Here is a 14,677-nt window from a genome sequence, read left to right as displayed (position 1 = left end):
TGGATGAGTTCATTCACTTGCCAGGAAGACATCTTAACTGTCTTTAAGTGACCTAGCACTGACTGAACTACGACATCTGAGCAAACCATGAGATGTGGCTGAAAGCTCTGGAAAGACACGTTAGTGGACCTTTGCTTACAATCTTCATCGCTTCTCCTTCGTTTGACCTTGACTTCCTGAAAACGTGGAGCGTCCATGCTCGTAGGAGGAGAAAGTGATGTTAGCTTGAAAGCTAATGTTTGATAGCAGGACGTCCTCCATGTCCACCCATGCTAATGTGCTAGTGGCTAACGTTGCTGCAGCAGCTCTGTGTGTTTTCTTTTGTGTCGGCTCCTGTTTCATGAGCTCGGCCTCCCCCTCAGTCTGGATTTAGGTGGAAGAAGCCTTTGTTTGGGTTACTAAAGCAGCTGTTTAGACATCGCCGGTTCAAGGTCTTTTCCCTATTAAAGAACGATCAGAGCTTCCCGCATCGCAGATAGTGTTGTCCACAATATCTGGAGCTGCAAAGATGGAAATACATTGCTCATTTCCTCAAACACTGGGAAAAACCAGCAACTAGGGGAAAAAAGAGAGTATTTGTGTCTCTGTGAATGTGTGTGTGTGAGCGAGACGGGATAAAAGGGTCAAATTCCCATGACTGCAGGAAATTAAAGTTTATTTCCAAAGTGCACGGCCCCGCCCACCACACACACGCCACCTCCAGCTAAGGCTAATCTCTCAGAGACGCCCCTCCGATGTCTGTCCGAGTGTGTGTGTGTGTGATTACATAATGCACATTCACAGAGAGCTAAGAGGAGAAAACAGCCCGAGCTTCCAATTACAACACGCTCGGACATTTTCCCGCAGTTTGCATCGCTGCTTGTTGTTGCAGAGAGTTTTGGGGAAAGACATCATTTCAATCAGTTACAGGATGGTGGAACTTGACCCAAACCAGTCAGACCAGTCAGCTGAATCTATTTAAACACAGATGCATGACTGAACTCCTCGAGCAGCTGCAGTGGATGCGCAGCGAAACCTTCGAAGGTGGATGAACTGAGAGCCTGAACATGTTGGTGGTGAAGAAATAACGAGGATCAACATTCATGACTGGTTTTATTATCAATTAACCTGCCAGTTGCCAAATGTCCTGTTTTATCCAATCAACAAAATCCAGTAGTCAATTTGCAATATATAAAATGAAGAAAAATGATTAATGGTCATATTTAAGAAGCTGAAAGCAGCAAACAGTTGGTATTTTTTGCTTAAAAATGAACTTGTACAGCGAATTAACTCTGCAATTCTGTCGGTCGTCTGACTGTTTCAGGTGTGACACTCCTCCTGGCCAAAAGGACCAAGAAGGTGGAAACCAGGTAAAATTGGAGCAGAAAAAAGAAGTGAAGAGGAAGGAAGTCAGAGGAGGAGGGAGCGAGGTCGTTTGGAGTCCCTGAAGGGCAGCGATTCACAGAACGGGGCATGAGAATGAGCTCAACAGCACCAAATAAGAGCAAATCAGTCTCAAAGCTACTGACACGTCTCACAAAGAATCCACAGCACCCTGCCAACAAAGCTCAGAAACACACGCACAAACAAACAGACACACAGGTGCAAGCACACACACACACACACACACACACACACACACACACACACACACACACACACACACACACACACACACACACATTACAGCACATACATGTGCATAAAGGAGAAACAGGCGTGGAGTCCAGTAAGCAGTAAGAGGCACAAAGACGAGCTGAGAAACCCTGAAGCCGAGGAGGGAGCACAGAGGGAGGTGATGCAGAGGCCGTGACGGGCCGGCTGGACTGGACGGACACCACCCCAGGGGAGACACCGAGGACCAACATTCCCACAGTGTGAGCCAGACAGTAGGATCACGTCTGATGCTATCACTTACATCTCTCCTCCTTTGACTTGGACTGGACGCTCGGTTCAGCCGTTTGCTGTTCGGCTGCATTTAAAGCAAAACAAAGACGGAGCTGTTGTTGATTAAACTCCCCATATTTGCGGCCGCTGCTTCATCATCCAACAACTTCACTTCCAGCGGAGAAAGGGAACGTTTTGTTGTGTTTTACGAGCTCCACATCCTTCCTCTCCGACCGGGTTTGCGTGGGCTGGAGGCCTTGTTTTGGTGAGGTGGAGCTGGTGTTTACACATCGCTAATTCAAGGCCGGGTGCACGCTGAACATCCCAGGTTGCTCCATGTGGATTTATTTGGGAAGTCTGCTCTCTTATAATTTCATCATGCTGGCAGGAGCAATCAATGGTATTCTCGAGCGTGTGGTTCAAAACAGGAAGTTATCCTGAAACATTTTAACAGTCACACAGAGGGTCTCACCATAACTGAACCCTGACCTGATGGACAAGAGATAAGTAATGAATTAAAGCAAAGAGAAGAAGTGCGAGACTTCCCAGAAGTGAGGAGGACAGGGACGAGCCTCACAGCATGTGTGTGTTCTGAGTGGACCTTTTTTGTCCAAAATGTGACAGATTTATGTCCTCACAACATGAGTTACACACAGTCTTAACGTCCCAGCACTGCTGTTCCTTCTATGCAGTATTAATACTAAGAAGGAAGTAGGATATGAGTACCAAGTAAGCCAGAAAACCTGATTGTCAAAAGACTGAATAAACAAGATCCGACAGAGAAAACCAGGATACAGACGCATCAAGTCAAGTGAGTACGTAAAAGGATTTACGATCACAAAGGGAATCTGTGGACGAGGGCAGCCGAGCTTCACTGTTTACTGGAGACCAAACTGGGCCTGAATCAGCAGCGTGGTCAAAGTTGAGCAGGTCGGGGGTTAATAACCCTGAGAGAGAGCGACAGCATGGGAGAGCGCAGCTGAGGCTGAGAAAATCAGCTTACAGGCCGACTGCTCTCACACGCCGCTCGTACCATCAGCTGTGTTTGTTTCTCTTCTCGTCGGCGTCTCCGCTCGGTGATCCTCCCGACCTCGCTGATCCCTCCAGCGCCGATAAACATGAGAGAGAACCTCCCGGGCTGCGGCCTGCGAGGTGTTTGGAAGATTTACGGGTTATTTGTGAAAACTCTCGTGCGTTATTGGCTGGATTTACTACCTCAGAGTTCAGAGGGATGAGATGATTGCACACAAACGATATTTCAACTCGGGGAGTTGTTCAGTGGCAACAGGAGGAATGTCAGCAAACATCAGAGAGAGAGAGCGTTGAAGTACGTTATTAAAGAGCGTTCACACGCACAGCGCAGCCTGACGTAGCCGAGCTGTTCAGGCAGGACGGACAGCAGCCCACACAGACGCTGGAGCTCCTCACTCACAGCCTTTAAGTCGCCTGACAGGCACGACCCAGGGCAACAAAACGCCAAGAAGCACCAACTGATGCTGCTCGTGGAGCTCGTTGCTGTGAGGGCATGCTAATAACTGGTGGCTGGACAGTAAGAGGACACTTTAGAGAGCCTCCAGAGGGAGGACGAATCAGAAACAGCAGACGTGAGGGGGGGAAACGAGGGAGACATTTACCCCCTCCTCCAATCCCCAGAGGAAATTAGGCCCTTTGGCAGAGATAATAAGAACAGTGAGGAGGTCAGAGGGAGTTTAGTCTTGAAGCTGCGTTCACACTGCAGAACAAGTTTCAAACTGACCTGCATGTACCTGTACGGGCGGAGGCCAAGAGGCGCGTTGGCACATCGTACGACGCAACACTGCACGATAACGGAGAGTTCTGCACGAAATACGTCAGACGTCAGAATTCAAGTCTCTCACGATGCGATGCCATGATTAAACCCGACTGATGATGGAAATCTGGACAAACTGTGTGCAGGACGTCTGAAAGCACTGGGACTGAGCTTGGCTTTAATCTGAAGAACACTGTCTCCGACTGTGGTCCTGCTTTTAGAAAACAGGCGAGCCTGAATAGCAAAGAAACCAATGATTGACTGAAAAATAAGTTGCCAGAATAACAATTCAGTTCGAGTTTTGTTTGCAGGATCAGAAAAGAGGGTATTGAATTCCAGTTCCAGAGCACGAAAAGCAAAAACCAGCAGAAAGAGCGGCGACTCGTATGAATCAGGCGTCACAGCTGTGAATCCGCTCTGACTGTCAGGTTAAATCCAAGCCGCAGAGCTCAGGACTGAGAGCAGAGCCGAGGAAGGTGCTCAGCCTCCATCATATTCAGCTCCAGCAGGTTTTTTTGGCTCCTGCTCCACGTGAGATTGTTTTCGTTTCCACGGCAGATCAGAAACAACATCAGTCACTTTTCAACGTCTTAAAAATGGCGTTCGTTGGCCGAGCAGGAAGCGGCTGAGTTAAACCACCTTTGTGTGTATTTCACTGCAGTTTGTAAGCAGTTTGCACTTCTCAGGCTCCGTACGTTTGGTTTTTATCCACAAAGATGGCCTCACATTTTTTAACCCCCCCCCAAGATAAACACTCCAGTTAACATATTGAGTGAGACCAGCATCCTTTGTCTTATCAGGGCTGACAGCTTGGATTGTTAACACGTGCAGAATGCTTCCTTAGACTGACGAGAGCATGTGGGCTCATCCTCCTCGTCCTCCACGTCCTCCTCGTCCTCCTCGTCCTCCTCGTCCTCCACGTCCTCCTCGTCCTCCTCGTACTCCACGTCCTCCTGCCTCACACTCATTCCTGACTGTTCCGGCTCACTCGACAGTTGGAGGGTCGTCCTCGCTCGGGGATGGTTTGACCTCAGCGTTCACTGGTCGGGGCTGGTTCACTCATACCAGTCACGTCCTGTAAAGCAGCGCCGAGTGGACCGTGTCATCCTGAACCTGCTCCTCTGACCTCTGACCTCTAGGCCTCCTAATCCATCACTCCTCCACTGTCTGAGAGGCCATTTTTAAAGCACTGAGAGCGTTTTTTCCTTGTTTTCACCTCTTACCTACAAACTGTGTGTGACTGCAAAGTTTTAAAAATGATTGAAAGATGTGCCGGGTTGACAGACAGCTGCTAAAGAGTCTACTGAGAAGGTCGACAGTCTGAATCACCAGCGTCCTACGAGCCCTTTCCGTACCTCTGGGGATGCTGACCTTGAAGTCCAGATCTCTCTCCTCCAGGTGGTACAAGGCGACTTCCTGTAACCTGGCTCGCTCCAGCTCCGACAGGCTCTGGATGGGAACCGGCTGCAAGCGCACACTCTGCCCCAACATGGTGGCCCACGTGTGGTCCCCCTGAAGAGAGGAGACGAGACGTTAGAGAGGACGAGACACACTTTTCCTTTCATCTGTTCACAGCTAACTTCCTGCTCCCTCTGACAATCAAACCAAAAATCAACGGATGTGGCTGAAAGAGCTGATGTCTCACTCCAACACTGAGGTCAACACAGCTAAATATTCACAGTAAACTGAAAGTAACTAAGTACATTTACTCAGGAATTATACTTTGATACAATTTTGAGGTACCTTTATTTGAGTAATTCCATGTTCTGCTACTTTAGATCTCTGCTCCCCAACATTTAACACTTTTTAATCCATTTTACTGATTTCAAAGCTTCTTTCAAATTCAGATCAGTAACACAAAATCTGATCAGCTAATATTAATTATGATGTATTATTATTATTATGGATAAAACCACTCAGTAGTACATAAAGTAATCAAAATGAGCTCCACCTTCGCCAGCTGCAACATTAAAGTGACATTATTCTGGCTAATGAGTACTTTTACTTGCAATACTTTCAGTATATTATATAGTTTTGTACTTTTTCTGAATACGGGACTTTTATTTACTGCTACTTTCACTGAAGTAAAAGCTCTGAGTACTTGTACCACTGTGAGTACAGTGAGATTATATGTCGAAGTGGTTTTGTACTTCATTGGATGAAGTTTAATGAGCACAAATCTTCCACCTTCCTCTCAGACATCAGTCCTCCTCTGAGCAGGAACAGGCTTTTTATTATATTTTTAGGTACCGATTGTGGTTTGTTCAAGCTTTGTCTCTTATCCTTGAGATTTCTCCACAGTGACTGCTAATTTAAGCCTCTCTCTCTGTCCACAGCCTTGTTTCTTCAGCAGGGGAGTCCACCGACCGACCACATGAGGGACTGTGAAAACAGAGGGTTCGGCTTTTATGTGGCTCAGGAGGGACGTTTCCTAAGCCTGAACAAACCAGCGCAGTGTTGAGTTTGACCCATAAAAAAGGTTAAAAGGCGGGATGATTGATTGATTGAATGATTGATTGACTGGCCTCTGCTGCTTTAGCTAAATCCCTGCAGGAGCCGATGGTGATGGTGCAGTTTAGGGTATTCAGAGTATTTTCACAGTCTGGTATTACGTATTACTGAAGTAAAGGATCTGAATACTTCTTCCTCCCCTTTACTCTACACACACACACACACACACACACACACACACACACACACACACACACACACACACACACACACACACACTTTCATGCTCCATTGTAAAGTGCAGGCCTCTGGGGTCGTGTGACATCCGTTTATGACTACAATGTGACTCACTGAGAAATAAACAGAATCTAACTTTTCTTAGTCCAGTAAACCTTTTTCCACATATTCCCTCGTGAACAGCTGGATTTTCTTTGTCCTGCAGTCTGAAGCAGATGTTTTATTCAGTGACTTCCCTTTAAGAAACACTTCACTTCAGCTCTAAACATGTGAGTGGATCCATTCGTCTGTGCGGGCGAGACGCTGAGATGACGTCTGGGAGACGATACGTGACATGGACAGCCAAATCTGACCCATGTTCTTCATGCAATGACCCAAAATTGACTCAAAATTGGATTTTACTTTAGGCATTTTTTCTTCTACAGCAGCCACACACAACATGTCTCAGGCTTTGATTGGACCTGTAATGTTTTCCATTGGTCTCACCAGTGTAACGAAGCGTATTTAAGTTCTGCCTTTAAGTGCAAATCTGATGCACTTGATGCCACTTTCTACTTGTCCTCCACTACGTTTCACATGGACAGCGTTAGTCATGAGTCACTTTGCACACTGGATTTGTGCGTCTCATGACCTCAGCGACATCGTGCATCGGGATCATTTTGTCAGACTTCACAAAGCTCCTCTTGATCCACAGAAGACATTACACAACTCGCCGAGGAGACTCCGCATGACTGCTGAAGCGGCCTCGGCGTGTTGAACTGACGGAGTCTCCTTTTACGTAACGTGTGGATGAGTTACAGTTATGTCACGAAACTTACAGACTGGATGTGACACACTGAAGTGGAGGATGAGTTTCATCACTGTGAAAGTGTCCCCACCCTGCACACTCTGTCATTTTAACTATGGTACATACAGAGCAATAAACTGTGAGTGAAACCACTTCAGGCTTCGAGCTTCGGGCCTCAGCTCGCTGGTTCCTGCCTTCAGCGTCGTGCACTGATTGAACCTTTACAGACTATAAGAACAACACGTTGGAGCTCTTAAACTACGCTGTTTTCCCCTATATGGCCTTGATGCATGCAGGAAAAACTCTGAGGCAATCGACCAAGAATGGCTGCAGCGGCAAAACTATTCAGTGCTTATGGATTCAGATTTTCATTTGTACGCCGTGTTATTTATTTTTTCACAGCGTCTGTTGAAAGGAACCTCTGAAAGAACTGAGCAAAGCTTAGAAATTCACTTCATGCCCGTGTGCATGCCTTTATATAATCACTCTTTGTAAGCAATCAGCCTGCAGCCTTATCTCATCCTTCACGGCATCCAGACATAAATAACACAACCTTTCATAATCATTCATAGCCTCCTGCCTTGCTCCTCTGCATATAGGTTTTCAGCCCACACGGCACTGCGTGATTGGAGAAAATTGCTCTGGCCTTAAAGCTAAACGTAACCAGACGGTCGCACTGTGGTGAATCTGGACGGCAGAGGCTGGTGAGGCCTTGTCGAGGCTTTCTAAAAAGGGTGACATATGGCATCGCAAAGCAAACATGGCTGGGTGGGAAACAATGCCGCGGGAAGGTCGGTTTGCTGTCCGAAATGCCGGCGTAAGTGCTGACATTCAGGATAAGTGTCCTGACTCTGCTCGGTCTGTTTAGACAGAGTCAACCTATACATTATCTTGTGTATTTTCTCCCTCTCTGACAGATTTATGTGCCGCTACATAAAACATTTGTCTCAGTACAGTTGGTATACAGCCACCATCAGATGCACAACTGCACATTTACTGTGTGACCCACGCCATCCGAGCTGAAGGTCGCCGCTTCTGAAATATACCATCAGCAGCTTCTGCGACCCAACAGCCCAATGAGGAGCCGGAGGTCGTGAACTCCTCATTGTTTGTATATTTTCTGTACAGCGACCTTGGGTGTCCTGAAAGGCGCTTTCAAATAAAATGTATTATCATTATTATTATTATTATTATTATTATTATTATATCACACAGCACCATAAAAAATGCGTCATGACGTCACATGTTCGATCATCTGAGGATCAGTGGATGCAGAGTCCGTCTGGTCGGTGGAATCTGCTTTGCTCATGTGTGGATAATGTGTTCTGTCCAGTGCTGTTTGGCTCCTTTGTTTTGCACATTTTTGTGGTGCGATGTGAAATCAAACTCATTAAATCTGATCATTATCAGCATGTTGGACCGATGAGGTCTGCATGTGGTTTTCAGTGGAATGAACATAAGATGTCTCTTGATATTAAGGCGAACCAAACGAAAACCTGTGGTAAAGAACTTTCTTCCACGTTCTGAAGAAACATTTACGACAGACCAATGATGTGTTTGATGACACAATGAGCTGGTTCTCCAGAGTTCGGAGCATCTTTCCATGACCGTCAGAAATCTAAGAAGGGTAGATTTTAAGCATGGATTGAGGAACAACCACCAAACCCTGAGCAGAGGCCCTTAGGGACCTGCCGTTGATGTAGGGTTGTCGCAGACCTCTAATGCAGACAGGTGCCCGACCACGCAGAGCTCTGTAAGAGGTCGCAAGAACCCTAAACTGGATTCTGAATTTGATTGAGAGACAAAAAAGAAATCCAAATCTGAATCAGGAGAGCTTTGGAAGGAGTTCTGAGCAGCATTTTGGACCACATGTCAACAATCCAGGGATGCTTTGCAGGTGAAAAGGTAGTTACAACAGCTGAGACGGATGAGATGAAAGCACAATCATCATCTCCATCACAGCATTTGAACTGTGGAGATGAAACAGGACGAAGGTGGAGAGATCACAGTCGAGGATGCAGCGTGCACAAAGCAGCACCTGCTGAAAGCCCTCAGCTGAAAGTCTTAAAGAGCAATAAAACGTGTTTGATTGCATGTGTTTGTATGTACAACAGGCGTGTGTTCACATCAGGTTTGTGTTTTTCTACCCTTTGCCTGACGAAGTGACTAAGTAATGTGCTCTGATAGCTAACAGATGCTTCTTGTTTTGTTTGCCTTTCACGACCCCCCCACACCAGATCCCATTCACTTTTTGCTCGTTTTTAAATCTCTCGCCCCTCCGCCTCTTATCTCCCTGCCTTCTCTCTCTCTGTTCGGTCCTCCCTCATCTCTCCATCAGGCTGCTGTTCATGCGAGCGGCCGCTTCGGTTCGCCTCTGCATCGTTAACCTCAGCCTTTCATCCCTCGGTGCAAATGAGACAGAGATTAATGCGACTGCTCGCTCTCATTCATCAGCACAAGGTGGTGAGATTATTTTCCCTGAAGAGCTGGAAAGTCTGAATTGTTTCCACTGACATTAAAATAATAACTGCACTTCAGAAAAGTCATTTGCTTTGCCTTCAATGACAAAACAGTGCGTTTGGTTAATGACGTCAGATGAAGGTGTGATGCATTCACATGCTAATGTTAATAGCTGGACAGTAGAATCATAGCAGGGTAACATTTGGTCTGTATAAAGTGGAACAAAAGTTTCGTGTATTTCCCCTGAACACTGAGTATTTAGTTGGATATTTGTGAAACTCCAAACTTTAAGATTAACTCTGAGGGGAAACTTACAGTTTAACCCACCCTTTTAGCCATCGTTTGAAGCTAATGTCGAGATCAGACAACAGGATGTTTTTGTCTTTTGAGATGTTCGCTCGGTCAGATTAATAAATCATACAATTTAAATCCTTGCCGAGAGATATGGCGGATTACGCAGCGGGCCCTGACCAATCATAGCTTCCTGTCTTGGCAAGCGTGACATACACCTAACTATCTACCGCAGCTCCCCCTGCTGGCCAGAGTCAAGAACTTCAACAGTTCCCCTTCAGTGCGCATAACTCTGCTGTATGAAAAATGTGGTAAATTTGAGGTCAGCTTTCAATCCTGAGCTTTTTTTAGACGGTCAATCATTAATCGATTCCTCCGCTTCTTGCTCCAACACAGAAACTCAGAAATCAGAAACGTCAGCTAACCTAGAGCGGCGTTCCCGGCGTTAATGTACAGGCAGCTTGGCAGGACATGAAAGAAACGGTCGCATGACGTGAGGAAGAGCGCGAGGGATGAGCTCAGAGTCTTGCTGACTGGTTAAATGTCTGTACAGACAGTGTGGATTCGTGTCAGGACGACGTTCCAGTGAGCAGACACTTTTTGAGACCTGGAACATCACGTCTCCTCACGCTGCCCTGAAGGCTTCGCCGCCTCATTGTGAGGGACAATACGTTTACAGTTGGCTCTTCTATACAAACAGACTAAAAATAAACCACTAATGCACAAACTGCGACCTACAGCTTTACTTCTCCCGTCAGAATCAGATTCAATCTTCACATTTGTTTAATGTAAACCGTTTTTTCTCATCCCTGGAAAAACAGCCACTTTGTTGTGTTTTTCCCCCCATGTCACCATACGGACACTAAAATAATGGGCTCAACTTGTGCCGTGGCTCCGTGATTCCTCCTAATGAGGAACATTATCTTCACATTATTCAGCCCCACGCTGTGTTTGCATCAAATTAATCAGGAGCCTCATTAGGATGCTCTCAGGAACACATCGCAACCAAGCCTGGCACGCATTAGTATGCAAAGGTACTTACTCATTCACACCAGCACTGAGGAGAAAGCACACACACACACGAGCACGCACGCACACACACACGCACACAAACAGACAGGCAGCACTAATAGGCCCCTTGGCAGCACTAAAGATTGAGGCTCAGCCACAGAAACAGGCCTGACGTCGTCACAGCAGTCCTATTGTGTCAGTTCTGACTAAACTGGCATGTTACCCCACACACACACGCACACACACACACACACACACACACACACACATCGCACAGACTCCCTGCTGCGTGGAATTCAATGTTAGGCCAGCAGACGAATACCAACAGGAGCGCATTAGCACGGTGATGCCAAAACCTTGTTTATGTATGTACAAGAAGTGCAGTGTGTGTGTGTGTGTGTGTGTGTGTGTGTGTGTGAGAGAGAGAGATTGCTTCCTGTCTAATGTGATTAAAGCACTGACATTTTAAAGAAGGAAAGCCAGAAAATGTCAGTAAAATTTAAGGTTGTTTGGTTGTTTATTCTCAAAATACTCTTTCCTAAATTTTGACGTCACACATGTTCAGAAATACTTCGTCGGCTTTAATTTTGCGTAAACCACCTTGAATTTTAAAACATTTTTTGGTGAAATATGAGCCGTTTCAGGAGCATGAGATCCCAGATTGTGTCTTTTTTAACCAACAGCTTGACCTCGTTCGGCGGAGTTCATTAAGTAAGCTTGTTTACCATCTTTTAAAAGGCTGAATTAACGTGTTTACCTGCCTAAGTTTAGCTAGCAGAGCTCCCCAGGGATCCATGAGTTTAGAAAACATCCCAAAAAGTTTTATTGCATGCGTAAGACGAGGCTTTTTAGGAAATACCGGACAGACTTTAAGACTAATGAACTTCAGAAACATGTTTGCCAGCTTCCCTTCACTGCTGTTTTATAATGTATGTAACAGGTTTTGACTCAAAGTGCTCCCAATGAGGCATCAACTTCAGGAAGATTAAGCACCATTTATCATTAATCACTAATTATTCTGTGCTACACACACACACACACACACACACACACACACACACACACACACACACACACACACACACACACACACACACACACACACACACACACACACACTGTCATGGTGACACATAAAATCTGAGCTAAATCCTTCATCCTTTAGCTTCTGAAGACAAGAAAAAAAAAGCTGAACAAAGGATGAAAATCACACAGCTGACAGGTGGTTTTCAGATGTCAAGGTACACACACACATGCGCACACACACAGACACGCACACACTCAGTACCTGTATTGGGGGGTGTCACCTTCAATTAAAATCCCTGCAGTCAGTCCTCAGACCTCTCAGACCTGCATATCCAGACTTTGTTCCCGCACTAAAATTCATCGGAGCAGCTCTGAGTTAAAGAAGCGAGCAAGCGAGTAAAGGAGAGGGAGGGAGGGAGGGAGGGAGGGAGGGCTGAGAAGTGAGTTAGATTAAGAGAGGAGGAGGAGGAGGAGGAGGAGGAGGAGGAGGAGGAGGAAGAGCGCTGCATACTGAATTGACTTCCAGGAGCCGAGAACATAAACACAAATACGAGGGGAGGAAAGAAAGGAAAGGACAGGAAAGAAGAGGAGGGGGAGTCATGTGGGATGAGGAAACTGGAGGGAGGGAAGATTTTGAGGAAGAGTGAAGGAAGAAGGAGAGGGAGACAAGGAGAGAAGGATGACCATAAGGAAGTAGGAAAGAAAGGCGAGAGGGCATGAAGAAAAAAGATATATGAGGGTAAAAAGAGGAAGGAATGTGGTTGAGGGAAGACGGAGGAAGTAAGGAAGTAAGGAGGGAAGGAAGGAGAAATGTAACGCAAAAGATTAGGTCGTGAGGAAGAGAAGGAGCAAGGTAGGAGGGAAGAAAAGAAGGAGAAAGGAGCTAATATTGGATATAAAACGGGTAGGATGCAAAGGTAGGGGGTAAGGAAGCAGAGAAGGGGATGAAGGAGCTATAGAAGGAAATAGGGTAGGGAACAAAGTAGAGTAGGAAGGGAAAAGAGGAGGAGGTAGAAAGGGAGGAAGGAAGGAATTAGAGGAGATACAGAGGTGGAGAAGGAGATAATATAGGAAACAAGGAGGTACAGGGAAGGAAAGAAGAGGGAGTTAGGAAGTGAGAAAATTAGGAGGGGAAGCAGAGGAGGTTAAAAGAGGAAGTAGGGGGTAGAGGACAAGAAAAGGAGTTAATACATGATACAAGGAGGTGCGGGAGATGAGGAAGGGGGGGTAAGGAAGGAAGGTAATAATGTAAGTGGAGAGAGGCAGGTAAGGAGTGGAAGGAGGGAAAAGGAGGCAAGTAAGGAAGGAAGGAAGGAGAGGAGGGTGAGGAAGGTACAGAGGGAGGAGATAGGAGGGAAGAATGAGAAAGGGAAGTTGACAAGGAAGTAAGGAAGGAAGAGAATGAGGTTAGGAGGGAGACAAAGAGGGAATAGATGAGGAGAATGAAGGAGAGGAGGGTAACTGCAAAAAGGAGGTGAGGAGGGAGGGAGGGAGGGAGAGAATGTGAGTGGAAGGAGGATTACAGCAGGATCAAAGCTCTATAAAAAGGACAGAGGAGAGAGGGAGAGACGCTGAGACAGAGACAAGAACAGATGAGAGGAAGAAACTCAAGACAGAGGAAAAAAGACATTTTATTAGGAGAGAAGGAAGGATGAGGAAAGAGAGGAGGAAGAGGAGGAAGAGTCCATTCTTATGCATTAATTGATTTTTTTGTGCCCTAAATAAAATAACAATTTATGACCAATAGAATCACAGTCCTGCAGGGACGACGTATTTTCGTAGGCTAACTGGAACGTTAGCATCAGCCTGCTTCCCTCCACACTTTTCACTGGATGGTTACGTTTCATAAATTCCTAACTTGGATGATAAGTTGGAAACTTTAAGCTGAGCACAGACACGAGGCCGTGAAGGCGGACTAGCGAGTCGATGACTTTCTGGCGTGATGACGCTAATTGCCCCCGACAGCGGCTGCAGTCTCATTCAGCCACACGAAGGCTTCAGAATTCACGAGTGAGGCGTTCACTGACGTGTTTTATACTGCAAAACAACACATGAAAATCTCTTTATCTTAAGATTTCAGGCCTCCCACCAAAAACCTTCATCAGCAGCTGCTGCAGCCTGGAAACGACGCTGACGAGAGCCGACAGTGAAATAAAGAGTAAAGTTTTTCAACCAAAGCAACACGATCCCTTCTCTCTACATCAGCTTCAACACTGATGGCCCACAGAGCTATCAATAACCTGGCGCCGCAGACGAGCCCTGATTTGTTAATCACAAATCAATAAATTGACAAAATCGTGCAGAAAACTGCAGTTCTGATTCCTTTCAACAGCCATGTGTGTGCGTGTGTGTGCATGTGTGTGTGTGTGTTGAAACAAGCATGGAAAATGTCTGTCAGCACTCCAGCTGTGGGGCCCCAAACAACAGCAGCCAAAATGGATGACACCGCGACCCTTTGACCTCGACGTTCAACCCCCAGCGGAGTTCAGATTTCGTGACCCTGATCGGCTAATAAGGGCGGGCGGCGACGGGGAGACGCAAACGAGTCAGAGTGAGCACGGAGGGGGAAGCATCGCTGACAAAAATAAGGCTGACGACAGAGCAGAAACACGGAGGATGAAGACTAAACAGACGAAGAGCAACACAGATCAGCTTAGAGAGGAAGAGGGACTCGTAACGTTTACTACAACAGCTGCTCCTCAGACTCTTCCAGGCTGAACCAGCAACTGAAAGTATGCTTTGAGCTACTTGTACTTCCT

The 14,677-nt window shown here is 46.3% G+C and overlaps 1 protein-coding gene across 2 annotated transcripts in view; it reads right to left on the bottom strand.

Annotated features, from left to right (window-relative positions):
• Nucleotides 1-14,677, bottom strand: part of arhgap36 (Rho GTPase activating protein 36) — a 48,207-nt gene that overhangs the window by 17,266 nt on the left and 16,264 nt on the right. The window contains exons 1-2 of one of the 2 annotated variants that reach the window (XM_070993064.1): nucleotides 12,181-12,389; nucleotides 5,011-5,167 (exon numbers count right to left, since the gene is read on the bottom strand). In XM_070993064.1, the coding sequence (XP_070849165.1) occupies nucleotides 5,011-5,146 (136 nt within the window). In that variant the 5' untranslated portion in view covers nucleotides 5,147-5,167; nucleotides 12,181-12,389. Of the gene's footprint in view, nucleotides 1-5,010; nucleotides 5,168-12,180; nucleotides 12,390-14,677 lie in introns of those variants that run through there. The other variant, XM_070993063.1, reaches the window with a different exon arrangement.

Source organism: Chaetodon trifascialis, chromosome 23, assembly GCF_039877785.1.
Source record: "Chaetodon trifascialis isolate fChaTrf1 chromosome 23, fChaTrf1.hap1, whole genome shotgun sequence".
In the NCBI taxonomy this organism is placed as follows: Eukaryota; Metazoa; Chordata; class Actinopteri; order Chaetodontiformes; family Chaetodontidae; genus Chaetodon; species Chaetodon trifascialis.
The sequence above is the reverse complement of the archived record's forward strand: the minus strand, read 5'-3'. Positions and strand labels throughout refer to the sequence as shown.